This window comes from Bidens hawaiensis, unplaced genomic scaffold (assembly GCF_021521415.1).
Source record: "Bidens hawaiensis isolate Kalapana, Puna unplaced genomic scaffold, B.hawaiensis_p1.1 tig00075215_1, whole genome shotgun sequence".
In the NCBI taxonomy this organism is placed as follows: domain Eukaryota; kingdom Viridiplantae; phylum Streptophyta; class Magnoliopsida; order Asterales; family Asteraceae; genus Bidens; species Bidens hawaiensis.
In genome coordinates, this window is record NW_027503053.1 from 22,986 (window position 1) to 39,464 (window position 16,479).

At 36.0% G+C, this 16,479-nt stretch overlaps 2 protein-coding genes across 2 annotated transcripts; both read left to right on the forward strand.

Annotated features, from left to right (window-relative positions):
- Positions 1 to 523: 523 nt before the first annotated feature.
- Positions 524 to 955, forward strand: LOC143606535 (uncharacterized). The gene has a single exon (XM_077082278.1). The coding sequence runs from the start codon at positions 524 to 526 to the stop codon at positions 953 to 955; it is 432 nt and encodes a 143-aa protein (XP_076938393.1).
- Positions 956 to 4,182: 3,227 nt separating this feature from the next.
- LOC143606536 (uncharacterized) lies at positions 4,183 to 6,923 on the forward strand. Its single transcript, XM_077082279.1, has 5 exons — positions 4,183 to 4,306; positions 4,699 to 4,892; positions 4,974 to 5,163; positions 5,307 to 5,692; positions 5,787 to 6,923. Exons 1-5 carry the CDS (start codon positions 4,183 to 4,185, stop codon positions 6,921 to 6,923), a joined length of 2,031 nt encoding a protein of 676 aa, XP_076938394.1.
- The last annotated feature ends 9,556 nt before the right edge of the window (positions 6,924 to 16,479 follow it).

Here is a 16,479-nt window from a genome sequence, read left to right on the forward strand (position 1 = left end):
TTTGAGAAATCGGTTTGCCTCTTGGATATATCGTCGTTCTGGATCAACAACTAGTCGGTGCCTCCATAGAGTTCTCCGAGCGATTTTATCGTTAGAAAGTCGTTATCTTCAACAACCTAAAGGTGACATTATCCTAAAAGAAATTCAAGAAAAGAAGAGATTTGATCATTTTTTCAAGGATTGAATAGGGGCAATTGATGGAACACATGTTCGTGTCAGAGTACCTAATAAAGATGCTTCTAGATATCGTGGTCGTAAGGGATACCCGACAATAAATGTATTGGCTGCTTTTACATTTGATTTGAAGTTTACATATGTTTTATCTGGTTGGGAGGGTACTGCTTCAGACTCGTGAATAATAAAGAATGCACTAACTAGAGAAGATAAACTAGTTATTCCAAAAGGTAATCATAAACTAAATTTACTTAATTGTGTAGTATTTTACGATAATACTAATTAGAACTTATTTACAGGTAGATATTGTTTAGTAGGCGCGGGCTTGCCTCATACGAGTACCCTAATGATGCCATATAGAGGTGTTAGGTATCATTTGAAAGAGCACTCCACTCGTGCCCCTGAGAATGCAAAGGAATTGTTTAACCTTCGTCATGCATCAATACGTAATTCAATTGAACGAGCATTTGGTGTTCTAAAAAAGAGGTTTCCTATTATTAGGAGTACAGCTGAACCGTTTTACTCTTGTAAAACACAATCTGCCATCTCTTTGGCATGTTGTATGTTACACATTTTTTTACTAGAGGAAGATCATGACAAAGATCTTGAAGATGAGGTCATACGAGAGGTGTTAAATGGGACAGAAGATAAAGAGCATCATAATGTGAGAGACACGCATGAGGGTAGTACCGGAGTAGACCGATTAAGGAATTCAATTGCAAATGAAATGTGGACTAACTATTTGATGTATCCAAACAATAAAATAGATATGTCAAAATAGTTACAAAATAGAATGTTATGGTAATTCGGACGAAGATGACATTATTTCTTTGTGTATTTTGTTGGTAGTTTTTGGTTATGGATTTGAAAACATTTTGTTATGGTATGTTGGTTATGTATATAGGAAACATGGTTAATCATATTTATGTTATGTGTCTATTTTATATAATGCTTGTATAGTGTGTGGTATCGAGCCTGCGTTTACAAATTGCAGTTGCATTTATAAATGTAAAAAGTTTGGATAAGCAGTGGGACAATCTTGATATGCTTATAAATATATATGCAAGCATATTAAAAGTTTTGATATACAGGTGGGGCAATGACAGTTTATTTAGAAATATAGATATAGCTGAAGACATAAGCGACACATACATATACTGTTTAACTCAAATATATGCCATAGGTATGGTTGTTGAAGTTGTTGAAGTCTGCAGCACTCTTGATTTCAGTTTTCTCAATGCTGATATCTCGAATACAAATAACTCCACCACCATACCTGTCGTCCTTTCCTTTCCTGCTTCATCATCAATTTTCAATAGATCAATATAAATGAATTGCATAGGTTCATAAACCCTATTCTTCACACTGGCGGCAGTTAATCGAAAACTAGTTATTATTGCGTGATTGGGTATTCATCTATCTTCCAAGGTATTAGTTGAAAGTTTGAAACCCAAATTATTTGATTTTCTCATCTTTCATAGTAACGATGCATGATTCAATTTTGAAATGGGGTTACATGCTAATCACTCGCTTCTTGCTAATGCGTTAATGTTAACTGAGACGATTGTCAATCATGATCTTCAGGTTTGTACTCCTCTTAGCTTTTGTTTTCACAGTTTTTACTTTTAATACGTGGATGTACGAAAAAATTTTATATTTGTGAGAGTAAATTACAATTTTATTCCGTGTGATTTGTCCTCTTTAACCATTTCAATCTAAAAAAGAATCTTTTAAGAAATTATGATATGTAGTTTATGTCAGCTACATTTTCCAGTTATATAACGTCACTTGCCCCTCACATGACTCCTTTTCCACACCAATTTTTAAAAAACCGTCGATTAAACCGTATCAGTTGCAATCCATTGACTGCAGAATTTAGTGCATATATTATGTTACTACAGTATGTTTCTGTAGCTTTTTTATTACTGTAGTTTTTTTTTCTGTTATATCCGTTGCGAGTATGAAGTACTGCTACAAAAGTACCAAGCCATGATGGACCTTCAGGTAAACCTTGCAGCTTATTTGGAATCTAATACTCTCCAAGCCAAGTAATTAATCTCCTGTGTTATTTACATGGATGGCTGATAGCTTTGGGATGTGATCGATTTTATTGATTTGGTTCTTCTTTAAGTAGTATACAACTTTGTAAAAATGATTAAAGTGGGGGTAATTTTGTCAATTTGAAGTTAGAAGATGTCAAGTGTGAAATTGGAAATTTGTTTTATCTACATCAAAAATAGTTGATAAGTACAAGAGAACCTTGAATTTTATGTTGATGAAAAAGGTAGCTAAGGAAACAAGATTGAATTAGATTGAATTAGGTCTGTTATGCACATAACCATTAGTTGTCTTGGAACTTTGAACGCTAAAATATACAGTTCTGAGATTTTTAGTCTAATAAAGATTTATTTCAGTTACTCTCTTTTTATTGTCTTTTTCAATGGTGTTATATAATATTAAAAGTGTTTTACTTCTTTTAAAATGAAATAAGTGACTACTTTTCAACTTCATATTCTACATGTATCTCAATTTTCAAAATGTTTTATATTAAGTAGTGATGTTTATTTATACTTTTCAGGTTGAAGTTTGACTTGGTTGCATGTAATTTACATGAGGATTCCTATCCACACGATTGAAGCAAGGTTAGATATTTGGTTTCTGCTGTTGGCCATCTTCTGGAACCCAAGGTGTAAACTAACAAGGTATGTATATATAGAAGTAATTCAACAAATGTTGGTTCATGTGCTGAATATAGGAACTTAGATAAATTACTTGTAGACGTGGCAAAATAGCCGGGTTGGGCCTGTTAGGTTATTTGTGTTCTTTTGTAAATTGTAAATGTAACATTAGTGTTGTATGTAAAGAATTTTATAAAGATCAATAACTTGTAGCTATATTTTTGTAAATTGTAAATCTTATTTTAATATGCAAATTGCAATTGTAAAATATTCAAATATAATAAGTATTGATTTATTATTAATTTTTCTTAATATTTGTAGTTTTTGGTATCCAACCCCGTGTAGTACACGCATTTATAACCTAGTAAAAATATATGCAATGCATAACTTATGAAAATAATGCCTTCATCTTTGAGTAGCCATGATTCTTAAGGCTGGATTAGTTACTATCCTTGATATAATATAATTCTACTTTTGCCAACAATATGCCGTCGCGCATATGGTGTTGACGTTTTTCCGTTTTAATAAACAAATTAATGTATCTCGACAACATGTCATTGGAAGGTGCCAAAATTTCCGGTAACCCTATCCCAACGACACGCGGTCAATACATGTCAACGGGTCAGAGTTGATTTCCTATAGTGCCGGTATGTTGTTTAAACTGGGGTTCAAATCAAGCCGGTTCATTAAGAGGCAAATAAACATGTTATATAACCGGTTCCCCTTATGGTTACCGATCAACCACCCAAGCTTAACTCGTCTAGAAAACCTTCAAGCTTGTGACAATTAGACACTTGTGCATGCATACCCCATTTTTGAATTTGTATAAGTAATGGAAAAATACAACATCCATCAAAAATCATCTGAGAGTACATAATTTCATAATTTTTATTTCGAAGAAACAGGAAGACATCTAAGAGAATGTCCACACAATCTCCACAAATTTCTCCATCAAAAAGCTTTGTCAAAGCCATGGCTGGCACTTATCTCCTCCCCTAATCTTTCATTCTGATACGTTTTGGTTAGGTGCATTACGTACGGGTCCTTCAAGTCCCCGTGTTCGGAGCGTGGAGGACCCTTTCATCCTCCCTTTCTCCACCCCCTTGGTTTTCTGATCATACGTTGCGTTTTCTTTTCTTTCTGTAAAACGATTCTAGATTCTTGTCTCCCCATAAAACTTCCTTCGGAACGAATTATGTATCAAGGGTGTTATACAGGCGTAGATAAAACGGTTATATCGGTTGCTATTTGAAGACCTTCCAAAATATACAAACTTTTTGTTTTTGTGTTGGGGAGATTATATATAGAAGAAATTATTATAGCAAAAAGAATGAACTGTTTGCCATGCTTTAAAAAGAAGGATTCAGAAGAAAAGAAAACAGATGAAAAGAAGTCACATGAAGAGGTTCCCGTGGCACAACCTAAAGAAGATCCCCTTTCCAAACAACCTTCTGGTTTGTGTTTCTTTCAAAATTCTTATATATAAAGTGAGTTGATTATTAAATATAAATAAATATTGAACTTATTTTACTAATATTAAGTCGAATTTCAACTCATTTACGTATGAATGTATAAAATTTCTACTCATTTAGACGTAAATGAGTCGAATGGAAAGTTGTAGAAATGAACACATAATACTTACTAGCTAATACATATTAGATACTATATTTTTTATCCATAAACCTAGATTATTATTTTTGCAGCAACAAAATTTTTATAATAATACTGCTCATAAATTTTTCTAAAAGAAAATTATCACTTTTCAGCAGAACGTGCTACTCAAACAACCCAATAATCACAATTTGCTGAGAATGAACATATGCCATTTGGTTCCTTCTTGTAGCAGATTCAAATATACCAGATGAAAGTAGCAGCGATAATGATGGTGATGATGATTCTATAGATGACCTGCCAACAGGTTCTGCCCGTAGGTTCAAATACAACGAGTTGGCCTCAGCCACCGAAGATTTTGAGTCAGAATCTCTATTAGGTGAAAGCAGAAATGGAAAAGTTTATAAAGGAACTCTAGCCGATGACAAGGTCAATACACATTAAGTTTGTTAATTAATGGATATGCTTGATGGTAATTTGATACAGTTTTATGTACATGATTGATTGAAGGTTGTGGCTGTTAAGAAGCTGAAAAAACGACGAACAAAAGCGAAAAAAGCGTTCGTAGAAGAAGTGAACAATTTGGTTGATCATCATCATCCTAATCTTGCTGAACTTATGGGATATTGTGTGGACAATAACCACAGGATTTTGGTATATGAGTACATGCCAATGGGTTCGATTAATGATCACCTACATGGTATATATTAATCTAGTAATTTTCTAAATGAATTTTGATGTCTAAATATTCATCCTAGAACATGTTTTTTTTGGTCATAATAAGGATCAGATGGTATTTGTAGGCACCAATGCTAATGTATTTTTAATGAACATCGATGACAGATCTTCCTCCAGGAAAAAAACCATTAGATTGGATCAGAAGGATGAAAGTTGCAGCAGGAACTGCAAAAGCAATGGAGCATTTACATGAAAATCTTGATCCACCAATTATATGTGGCAATGTTAGATCTACAAATATTTTGTTGGACAAAAACTTTGATCCTAAGGTTACTGATTATGGGTTTGTGAATCTAGAAAGTTCATCCGGTAGTAATGTGCATAAAAGTGCGATGGGAACGGTTGGTTGTGCTCCAGAAACTGAATCCACCAGTGAAATCACTGCCAAATCCCATGTTTATAGCTTCGGAGTTATCCTACTCGAGCTTATCACAGGGAGAAAAGCGGTGGACACCTCTCGGCCTACTAATGAGCAAAAGCTTGTTTCTTGGGTAATCCTGCCTATGCCTTTTCTTATTTGGGGGGGGGGGGGGAGGCGCTAATGTTTGTTGCATATTAACTTTGTGATGCATTGTATGAAAACAGGCACAGCCATATTTTAAAGATCCAAACAGATTCCAAGAACTAAGTGATCCTATGTTCAAAGGAGTAGTTCCTGAAAAAAATATAAACAAAGCAGTCGAGGCGGCGGCAATGTGCCTACAGGACGAGTGGCGTGCCCGTCCATTCCTATCCGACATTTTAGGGTCTCTTAGCCTTCTCACCCTAGCTCACCATGACGAGTTAGGCGTAACCAATACTTTTCCACCTAAAAAATACCCGTCATCATCATCGTCAACATCATCATCAGATTCTGACTCAGATACAGAGCTAAATATTAAGATAGAGCCGTTTAACCGGCCTGAGCCTGATGATCCTCGGCCTGAATCAGTGCCTGACTCCGAGTCTGAGCGTGAGCCTGAGTCAGAGCCTCAGTCTGAGCATGAGCCTGAATCTGAGCATGAACCTGAATCAGAGCACGAACCTGAGTGGGAATCAGAGACAGACACAGACACAGACACTGAGACCGAGCCAGAGCCGGAGCCCGAACCCAAACCCAAACCTAAACCTGAGCCTGAACTTGATTCTACAGACTCGGATTCAAGTTCAGACTCAGATTCAAGCCCGGAGCCAGTTTCCAAGCTTGAACCAATGCTCGAGCCCATGCCCGAGCTAGTGTCCAAGCCTGAATCGGTGCCCGAGCTAGTGTCCAAGCCTGAACCGGTGCCCGAGCCTGAACCATCACCTAGTCATAAAGACAAGTCTGGTTCGGAACATGATTCTGACGGTTCATCTGGAAACGCATACGGCGAAGATGCTTACATTGAAGGGGAATCCTCTGACGACGACAAAGCGAACACATCATCAATTCTCCTGAACTCAAAATCAAAAGCAAGGATGAAAACTCAATCAAGCAAAAAGAAAGTGGTGTTCAAAATGGATGAAAACGAATCGACAAAGCCAATAAGTTCAAGTTACAGCAAGAAAACCAAAAGCACGCGTAAATCTGATTCGAGGGGAGATGATTATAGTGATATAGAGTTTGCAGACGACAGTGACGACGAGTTTGAACCTCACAGGTTTAAAAGTACGATTTCAAGGTTCGGTGCAGATTCAAGAAGTTACAGTGGATACCAGGATGATGAGAGTGTGGATGGTTCAAGTTCAGAGGGCAAAAAATAGAGTGACATAGATACCAATGTATCATACGTATTAAGTTCGATTTTCTTCTATCATATTTTAAGCTTTTCGTCGAAAGTAACCCATTTCGGTAAGGTCATATTGCATTCAAATTATTGGTGATAGTAAATACTTCAACCAAAACAAAAACGGGTGGAACAAGCTGAAATATACAAAGCATAATCAAAATCTGTAAAACTTCCCATGTAAGCAAACTATTACGGTGCCAATCTTTTTTTTCTTTTTCTGGTTACTATATTGATTTTTTTATTATGAGGGTGTTTGGGATTACTTATTTAACTCTAAAAGTGCTTTTTGTCAAAAACGCTTTTTTAAAAGAAGTTTTTTAAAAAAGTGTTTGGATTAGCTTAAGTAGTTGGGAAAGCCAATAAGCACTTTTTAAAAAGTGTATGGCTTAGCTTATTTATAAATATTTTGGATTAGGGTAAAATGTGGATAGATTAGTAAAAATTCAATCAAAAAGCCAAAAACATTTTTGAAAAGTTAGGATTTGGGGCTTTTGGAAAAGTGCTTTTTCAAGCCAAAACAAAAAGGACTTTCACATTTGTCAAACATCTTTTTAGCTTATTAGCTTCTTGAAAAAGCCAATAAGCCAATAATCATTTTTCAAACTCAATCCCAAACACCCTCTATATCTTAAGACATAGGTGAAAATAAGATCCTTAATATGTAGATTAAAATCATAATTCATAAACATAAATAAATTAGACATAAATTTTAAAGAACTTACCTATAGGAATTGAGATGATGCCATTAATCGATTCTTGCCCTTAGGTTCGTTTGTACGCCACCAATTAATGAATTTTTTAGAGAGAAAGTTAAGTTATCAATCAAAAATAGCCCATATATCTTATGGGCCTATTTAACTAATCATAATCAATTAAATGGTAATGTGGCCATGCTATTGGGCTTTGTCCAACGTTCTCCCACTTGACAGAGTATCAATCTTTGAAAAGTATTTCGTTAAATGATTGACCATGTTAAACAGTCATCAAGTTTTGCATAGAATTTTTTCTTAATTCTCATCATCTCAATAATTACATGCCTAACATCTATTTTTGGAGATATAATTTCAACAATAATTACCGAATATATGAATATCTTTTATATAACAATAATATTCCTAATAATGTTGATGGAAGGTATGAAGGATTATAGAAAACGACAGCTTTCCTTATTTATTGCTTTCTTCTTGTATTTGTACCTTTTGTTTTGGTATTTTCGTTTTTAGAAAGAAAATAAAACATTTACCAAATTCTTTATGGTGTTAGGCGGGTCCCACCACTCGAACCAACCTAAACCATAAATAGCCGCAGCCGCCACGGCCACTGAACATCGCGGCTACCCAACATACAACCGTTAGATCCGTCGCCAAACTCCTACCTTCAACGCTAGTCATAACCACAACCAGAACTCTATTCAGGAGCACCGCCATCCTTCCACCCTTCCCGTCTTACCCAACCTCCATCACTGGAACCCCACCATACTACACCAGCCATCGTTATCAACCAACACAAAAGAAAAAAAAAACATCACAATTGTTTGCAATTGTGTCTTTAGATAGAGAGACGATTATGACAAAAAGAAATTGAGATGATGGAAAGAAGTGGTTGGTGATAGTGAAATTTTGCTTTATGGTAGAAGTGGTTGTCCAGAGAGACGAGTTGGTATTAAAAGAAAAGAAAAGAAAAAAAAAATAAGTGTTGCTTGTTTTGTTTTGAGTTTTGGTTTTAGCTTTATTACTATGCATATCAAGAATGTTTGGAATTTTCTTTGTTAGATCTGCCACCAAACTTAATCACAATAGTAGACGACATGTATCACAGCGAAGCCAAGAGCATCACTATTCCCTGTTAAACAACGAGCAATACCAACAGTTTCTTAGAATGTTTGCTACTAAAGAAGCTCAGTTAAGAATGAGGTCTCACATATTGCCAACATGGAAGACAAAATTGACACCGGCAGAAAGTGGATTTGTGGATTCGGGTGCTACCGATCACATAACTCATAGGCTTGATTGTGAGCCTGACTTCGAGTCCAAACGTGAGCCTGAGTCAGAGCCTTAGTCTGAGCATGAGCCTGAATCACAGCATGAACCTAAATCAGAGCACGAACCTGAGGGAGAATCAAATTCAGGCACAGATACCGAGATTGAGCTAGAGCCTAAGCCTGAACCCGAACCTGATTCAACATACTCAGATTCAAGTTCAGACTCAAATTCAAGCCCGGAGCCAGTTTCCAAATTTGAACCAGTGCCCGAGCCTATGATCGAGCTAGTGTACAAGCCTGAACCAGTACCCAAGCACGAACCATCACCTAATCATAAAGACGAATTTGGTTCGGACCATGGTTGTGGTTCATCAGGAACCGCATACGGTGAAGATGTTTACATCGAAGGGGAATCCTCTGAAGATGACGACAAACACAACAAATCAATTCTCCTAAACTCAAGTTCAAAAGGAAGAAGAAAAACTCAATCAAGTAAAAAGAAGTGGTAAAGCCAAGCATAAAACCAAAAAGTTCAAATTACAGCAAGAAAACCAAAAGTTTTCAGGCCACAATGACGACTAGTTTGAACCTCACAGGTCTAAATGTGAGGGGAGATGATCATAAATCTGATTCAAGGGGAGATGATCATAGTGATATAGAGTTTTCAGGCGACAATGACGACTAGTTTGAACCTCACAGGTCTAAATGTGAGGGGAGATGATCATAAATCTGATTCAAGGGGAGATGATCATAGTGATATAGAGTTTTCAGGCGACAATGACGACTAGTTTGAACCTCACAGGTCTAAATGTGAGGGGAGATGATCATAAATCTGATTCAAGGGGAGATGATCATAGTGATATAGAGTTTTCAGGCGACAATGACGACTAGTTTGAACCTCACAGGTCTAAATGTGAGGGGAGATGATCATAAATCTGATTCAAGGGGAGATGATCATAGTGATATAGAGTTTTCAGGCGACAATGACGACTAGTTTGAACCTCACAGGTCTAAATGTACGATTTCAAGGTTCGATGCAGATTCAAGAAGGTACAGTGGATACCAGGATGATAAGAGTGTGGATGGTTTAAGTTCAGAGGGCGAAAAATAGAGTGATATAGATACCAATGTATCATTTGTATGAAGTTTAATTTTCTTGTATCATATTTAACGCTCTTCATTGAAAGTAACTATATCTGAAAATTTTTGTCCCATTTCGGTTAAGGTGATCATATTGCATCCAAAGTGGTCAAATTGGTAAAATTAAATACTTAGCAAAAACAAAAAAGGGTGGAACAAGTTGAAAGTCTGTAAGTCTACAAAGCGTAACCAAAATCTGTAAAATTTCTCATAGTAAAGAAATTATTACGGTGACAATCTATGAAGAGGATAAACTAATATAAGTCGATTTGAGAATCAATTTGGTTGTAGATAACTTCCAGTCATGTGAAGTTGATAAGGGTAGTGCTAAAAATAAAAGAACATTCCCTAAGAACTATTTTACCACAATAGTAGTGATACACTAAAGTTGGTAACATATGACGTCGGGTTCCTGTTGGTAGCATCTCGTATCGCACTATTTTCTGTTGTGGAAGAATTTGAATTTAATGCAATTGGACTGAGTGTCAATATCAAATTCTAGCAATCTGGCAAATTATTTATTGCATAATGCAAATAGTTGTGAATATAATGTTAAAAACAATGTGCATTGTTGAGAGTTTACAATTCACAAAAGTTAAGTCTGTATATAAGGTTTTCAAAGAAATGCTTGTGTAAAACCAAGAAAATGCCACATCTAATTTTGAGCTAAAATTATCAATTTTGAAAGTAAAAGGGTCAAAAATGAAAAATCTGATTTCTTTTGTTCTTCACGTGACGCGAAGCTAAGAATGAACTACTTCACGCTATGCGAAGTAGCTGGCACTGAAACCGAGATAAAGGGAGTTTGGCGCTACGCGAAGCAGTACTTCGTGCTACGCGAAACCTCGTTAAGTAATCTGATACACGTGTCCAACTACGCGTCAACACGTGGCATGATTATACAAGCTATGTGGCCTGACATGTCAGACCACTGCTTCGCGCGACGCGAACGACGGAGGTTGTCCTTCGCACGAAGCGAAGGAGGTCAAAAACGGGTATAAATAGGGCAACTATAGGTTTAACCCAACCCATCCCAAAAACACTTCCCAAAACACACACTTAACCTAGGAGTTCGTGCCTAGACTCTTCCGGCGTTCCGATGGCTTGTTTTTGCTAGGTTTACGCAAGAAACGAGGTTCCGAAGCTTTGTTAATGACCTACTGCCTTATTAAACATAGTCCTACCGACGATTAGTCGCCAAACAATGTTTTTACTAAAGTAATGATGTTACTTTCACAAGAAGTAATGTTATCAAACTATATATTTTAACGGGCATGTAGTAACTGGAAGGGGGATATCATTAGTAGACTCTTCTTGCTTAAGGTAAGTAATTCGTACAAATCCCAATCAACCGCTGGACCCGTTTACTTACCTGGAGAAGTTTGCCAACGTGATAGAACCTATTAGGCCAAAGCATGCTATACCAAACGTCATGTGTAAATACAAGTCTATTTTCATAAAACGACTATAACTCTATCAAGGTTAAGCCAGACTTAAAGTTTGCTGAGTTAAAATAGACCTAATGTCTGCTGATTAATCAAGAAACACCATCAAGATATTTATGCAAACCTATTACAAATATAGGTTAGCAACATGCTGAAAGTAAAAGGTTCTGAACGACACCAAACTAACAACAACAGGTGAATACGTTAAACCTTTTACCAACTGAACTGATTTTACTCTTGTAGTAAACAGGTTGTTAATCGTAAAGAGTCTTGCTGATACATGACGTGGGCGTCTCGGTATTTATTATATTATTATTATATTGTTTGATAATGTAAGGGGTATTTTGGTAAATAACCCCATTCGCTCTATTGTAAGGCCATTCGTTACTTCGTAACGAATGAGCCACATTTGTTATAATGTAAGCCACATTCGTTAAACTTGTTTAACGAATGTGATAAACCAATGAAGGGCTATTCGTTAGGTATATGTAATACGAATGAGTATGTTCATTCGTTATAGTTAAATGTAACGAATGACACATTCATTAAGTCTTAAGTTAACAAATGTGTCATACCCTATATATATGCTTAACATATTTAGTAATGGAATCGAAGTTTTTATTAATCTGTTTGTTAGTCGTTACTCTGCCGAAATTCTCTCTGATTACACACACAAACACACACTAAACGTATAAACTTTGGATTAATCATATCACAATGATGAACATTACGTTGTAATCAACGATCTAGATCCACACTAGGTTCCTCAAGTCTGATAAATGTTTGCATGAGATTACTTGTCTCTAAAATCATTACAATACAAAATAGATAATAAAAAGCAACTCAGACCGAATATACATGTGTCTGGATCCATTCATTACTGACCAATTGGTATACAAAACCAAGTCAGTCATAACCAGTTCTCCAACAGGGTCACATAGTCCAGGGGAAGAATGTCTCCGAACATGGGCTATGTAACTCGGGGAACCTTTGAATTGAGTGTGTAAGGCAGTGGTACAAATCCCGGGAATGACAGGCGTTTCGTTGAGATAATGAAACAGAAAACTATGTTTGTATTTAACGACTGTTATAAATTATTTTGTCGAGTCAACGTGTCACCAGCACATAGTTGACATATTAGGAGTCATGAAGATAGAAAAAGATAGCTCAATGTTGAATATAATCCTTGTAATGATAATACAACAATATTTTTGTAACCAAATGCTCATGTGTTTAACTCCCGAGTAACTTTTCAATGTAAATAATGTTTTGTATAAAAATCTTCAGCTAAAATAAACCCGCTACTCTGATATATTTACAAAATAGATACCAACTAACCGGGGTGTGACAGCTTGAGATATACCCAAATATCAAAACTTCAATTGCTAATGCCCCAATTGAGAATTTAATTGTTGTGCCACAAAATACAACTGTAACAATTAAAATTTTGTGCATGGAGGTTGATCACACAGATAATGAAACTACACAAGATGATGTGGGTTTTATAATTCCCCTTGATCGATGATCCAAATTTTAAACATTAAAGATTTAATGTTGAGTCTTTGCAATAACTCGCCTAGTGAGAATACTGGTGGGTTGTGCCAAATGATTCTTCTAATTGTATTATTCATGTTGCTAGTAGGGCAAAAAATAAGAGCATCTCTAATGGGAGAAAAATCCAGACAACCTATGTCACCCACTAACCAATTATCTCTCCTCTTCCCCTTTCTTCTCTCTCCTCTTTTTTTCTTTTTCTTCTTCTTCTTCTTTAACAAACCGTCTGTACCTCTCTCCCTCTCTCCACCTAGTTCTCTCTCTCCACATCTCCAATTTTTGATGGTGCCACATTATCATATCCTCAAATTATGAGAAACTAGGTTTACAACAAGGCATGTGATATACCAGGATCTAGCCACTTGTCATATAGAACAAACATTTAATAATGTAAAATACCATTTAATATTGCTCATTAATATGAGAAAAATGCGGTTACAGATAAGTTACGTTTGCTGAAGCATAAAACAAGTATAAGTTCTAAAAACATGATTGCACAACTAGAAGCCTAGACATATCATTTCATGAACCAAAAAACATACATAGTTGATTCATGAATTCATAGAACTATGATGCATCCTAATTCCTGATTCACACCCGTTTTACAACCTCAAGTCATGCTGACGCAACTAGCCTGGATGGGGTTCGTAAAACTGTCACACCCCGACTAGCACAATGTGGAAGCGTAAAACGGGAATGTAACAGACACCTCTGGTATCAACACATTGTTTATAAAGAAACATTACAAACTAATTTACAATATATTACATAACTTTGTTCTATCATTTTTTTACTGTCTAGGTTATACAAACAAAACTAGTTCGTTAACCATACGTTCTTACTACTAACACCCTTGCCTCTATTCACATAGCATCAACTGCACACCTTGGGCAAATAACAGATCACCAAATCATTCCGATCTAGGTACACCTGAAAAGCAATTTAAAAAGGGTCAACTACTAGAGTTGGTGAGTTTCAAGAAATCAGTAATGAGAATTCACAAGTCAACACTTGTAATCATGAAATAAGTATGTATGTAAATGATGTATGTGATGTAATTATGCTAAGCTACAGTGAAGCCTGGACTGTTCGTGCTGCGTGCCTCCATTTTCCCACGCTCAATCAACCACTGTGGCCCCTTTCCGCCCACAACATGCCCCGGTAGCTATGTCTAACACTACATAGCTGATTCGTAAAAATATGGACATGTGCAAACGGGATAATGTCTCAGCAACCGTGCTGGCCCCGCCTGGGTTTTTCAAACCAATAGTACTATTCACAAGCCACCGGCTCGAAGTTAATCACTGTGTTAGTGGGGACTTTCATGTGTTAGCACTTAGATAATTCACATCATCACATGTTTCAGAATAGTATATAGATATAAGCAAACATGCTTTTCACCCCAGAAGTTCGTAAAATAGTTTAGAAGTGGGGTCATGAAACTCACGGTTTAGTAGATAATCAGTACTGTATCAGCTCGTGGTTTGTTCGGTCTGCTATCAGTAGTCCCTATAATCAATATTATAATAATATTAATATTTTAATATTATTATAATCTCAATACTAAACTGAGCTGTATAACTAATCTGGGTGTAGCTGGAACGCCCAGAAAGTGGCAATAGGCTTAGGTTGTGATGTTGTTCAATGTCTAATACTTAAAACTGAACTTGGCTCAGATTCCCGTTTTCCCAGCCGGGCCAAGTTGTTCGTTTACGCGTTCAGAAAACAGTTATGGGAAAATAAGCTTGGGTAAATTTATTGATTAACAAAATGATTAAGTTATAAAGAAAGATCACATACTGGGGTCCTGGACTAACCACGGGGCCCGTTTCCGTTTATTCAGTTTGATTTAAGAAGAAACGAGTACAATCCACCCGGATTGTCCAGGTTTCTCATAGAAAAGTTCATTTTTACTTAATTTGTCCAAAAATATGATTTTTGATCACTCTGGGTGTTTTGATATTCTCGCAGGTTCGTTAGTCGCGAACTTGCCGGTTTTTATAAAAACTGAATTTGTTTAATATTCAAATTAGCATAATTAATTAACCGTTAATCATTAAATTATCAAAATTTAGCCACTTATCAATTAAAATATGTAGATTTTTATAAAAATGTTTCTGGAATTAATTACTGATTTATTAATTTATAAAAATTCATTTTATCAGCTATATTTCGTCTGAAAATCGTCCGTTTACCCCAAACAATTTCCAAAAATTCCACAAAAATTCATGAATACTCAAATCATATCCCAAATCAACTGTATCAATTCCAGAATGTAAAAAGTTCGTGCGATATTCTTTTCAGCCCAAATTCGGCTATAAAAATTCACACGAACGCATATAAACAAAACAGCTTTAAACTTCTCCAAATGATCCCAAAATTCATAAGTGATCAAAATACATCAAATCTGAGTTTCCAGAAAATTTTCATAATTTTTGAAGTATTTTAGCTATTTTTCCCAAATAAACGTCCAATTCGGTAATAAATTCGTCAAATATTCTCGGATGGTCGAAAAATTACCAAATTTGAACAGGGACTCATTGACATGGTCCCTGATGTCCCTGAAAAATTTCAAGCCCTTAAAATATGCACATCACAACCTTAACCTAAATAGCACGTAAGCGAGTGTTTCGGCATTACCTTAGCGGGTTTGGCTCGTTCCGACTTTTTAATCAAGATTTCAGGTTCTTGCGCTTCTAAGAAAGCTAGGTAAAAGTCCTATATCACAAACCAAGCAATATTTCATCAACATAACAGCCCTTAACTTACGGTTTCGGCTACTGCACAAAAATGAACTTTTGAACCGTAAAAACGTCGTTTCAACCCTTTAATCCGTGTTTATGGCCAAAAAAACTATCAAAACAGGTTCCTTACCTTGATTATGATCAAAAAATGTTTATGGACCATTTTTAGGATTTTTACACGGTTAGAAATGATTTTTAGTAACCAAGACATGTTTTTATGGTATTAATCAAGGTTAAACAAGTACAAAAGCTACTTATTTAAGCTCTTTACCTTAGGGTTTGAAGGTTTTCTGGAAATTCAGATTGCAGCTGCTTGGACCTCAACTTTTATAAACCAAAATGAATAACCAAGCTTGTAAAACAAGTTTTATAAAAAGAATAGGGGGTGGGGGTGGGCTGTCCGATCGGAAGTCCATGGGCCTCCCCTTTGGGCTGTTTTGGCCCATTAATCTGGTTTCTCAAGCCCAAATATGAAAAGCCCGGTCCAATTTAGTTCGGGTTTGGTTTTTGGCGCGAAAAACTTATCGGGTGCGTTAAACAGCGCGAAAACGAGTGTTTTTCGGCTAGTTTTGTGTAAAATTATAAAAACATACTATATGTTTGTAAAAATCAAAAATATTTTCACGGATCGCTTAAAACATTTCAAATAAGTGTTTGGTAAGTCTT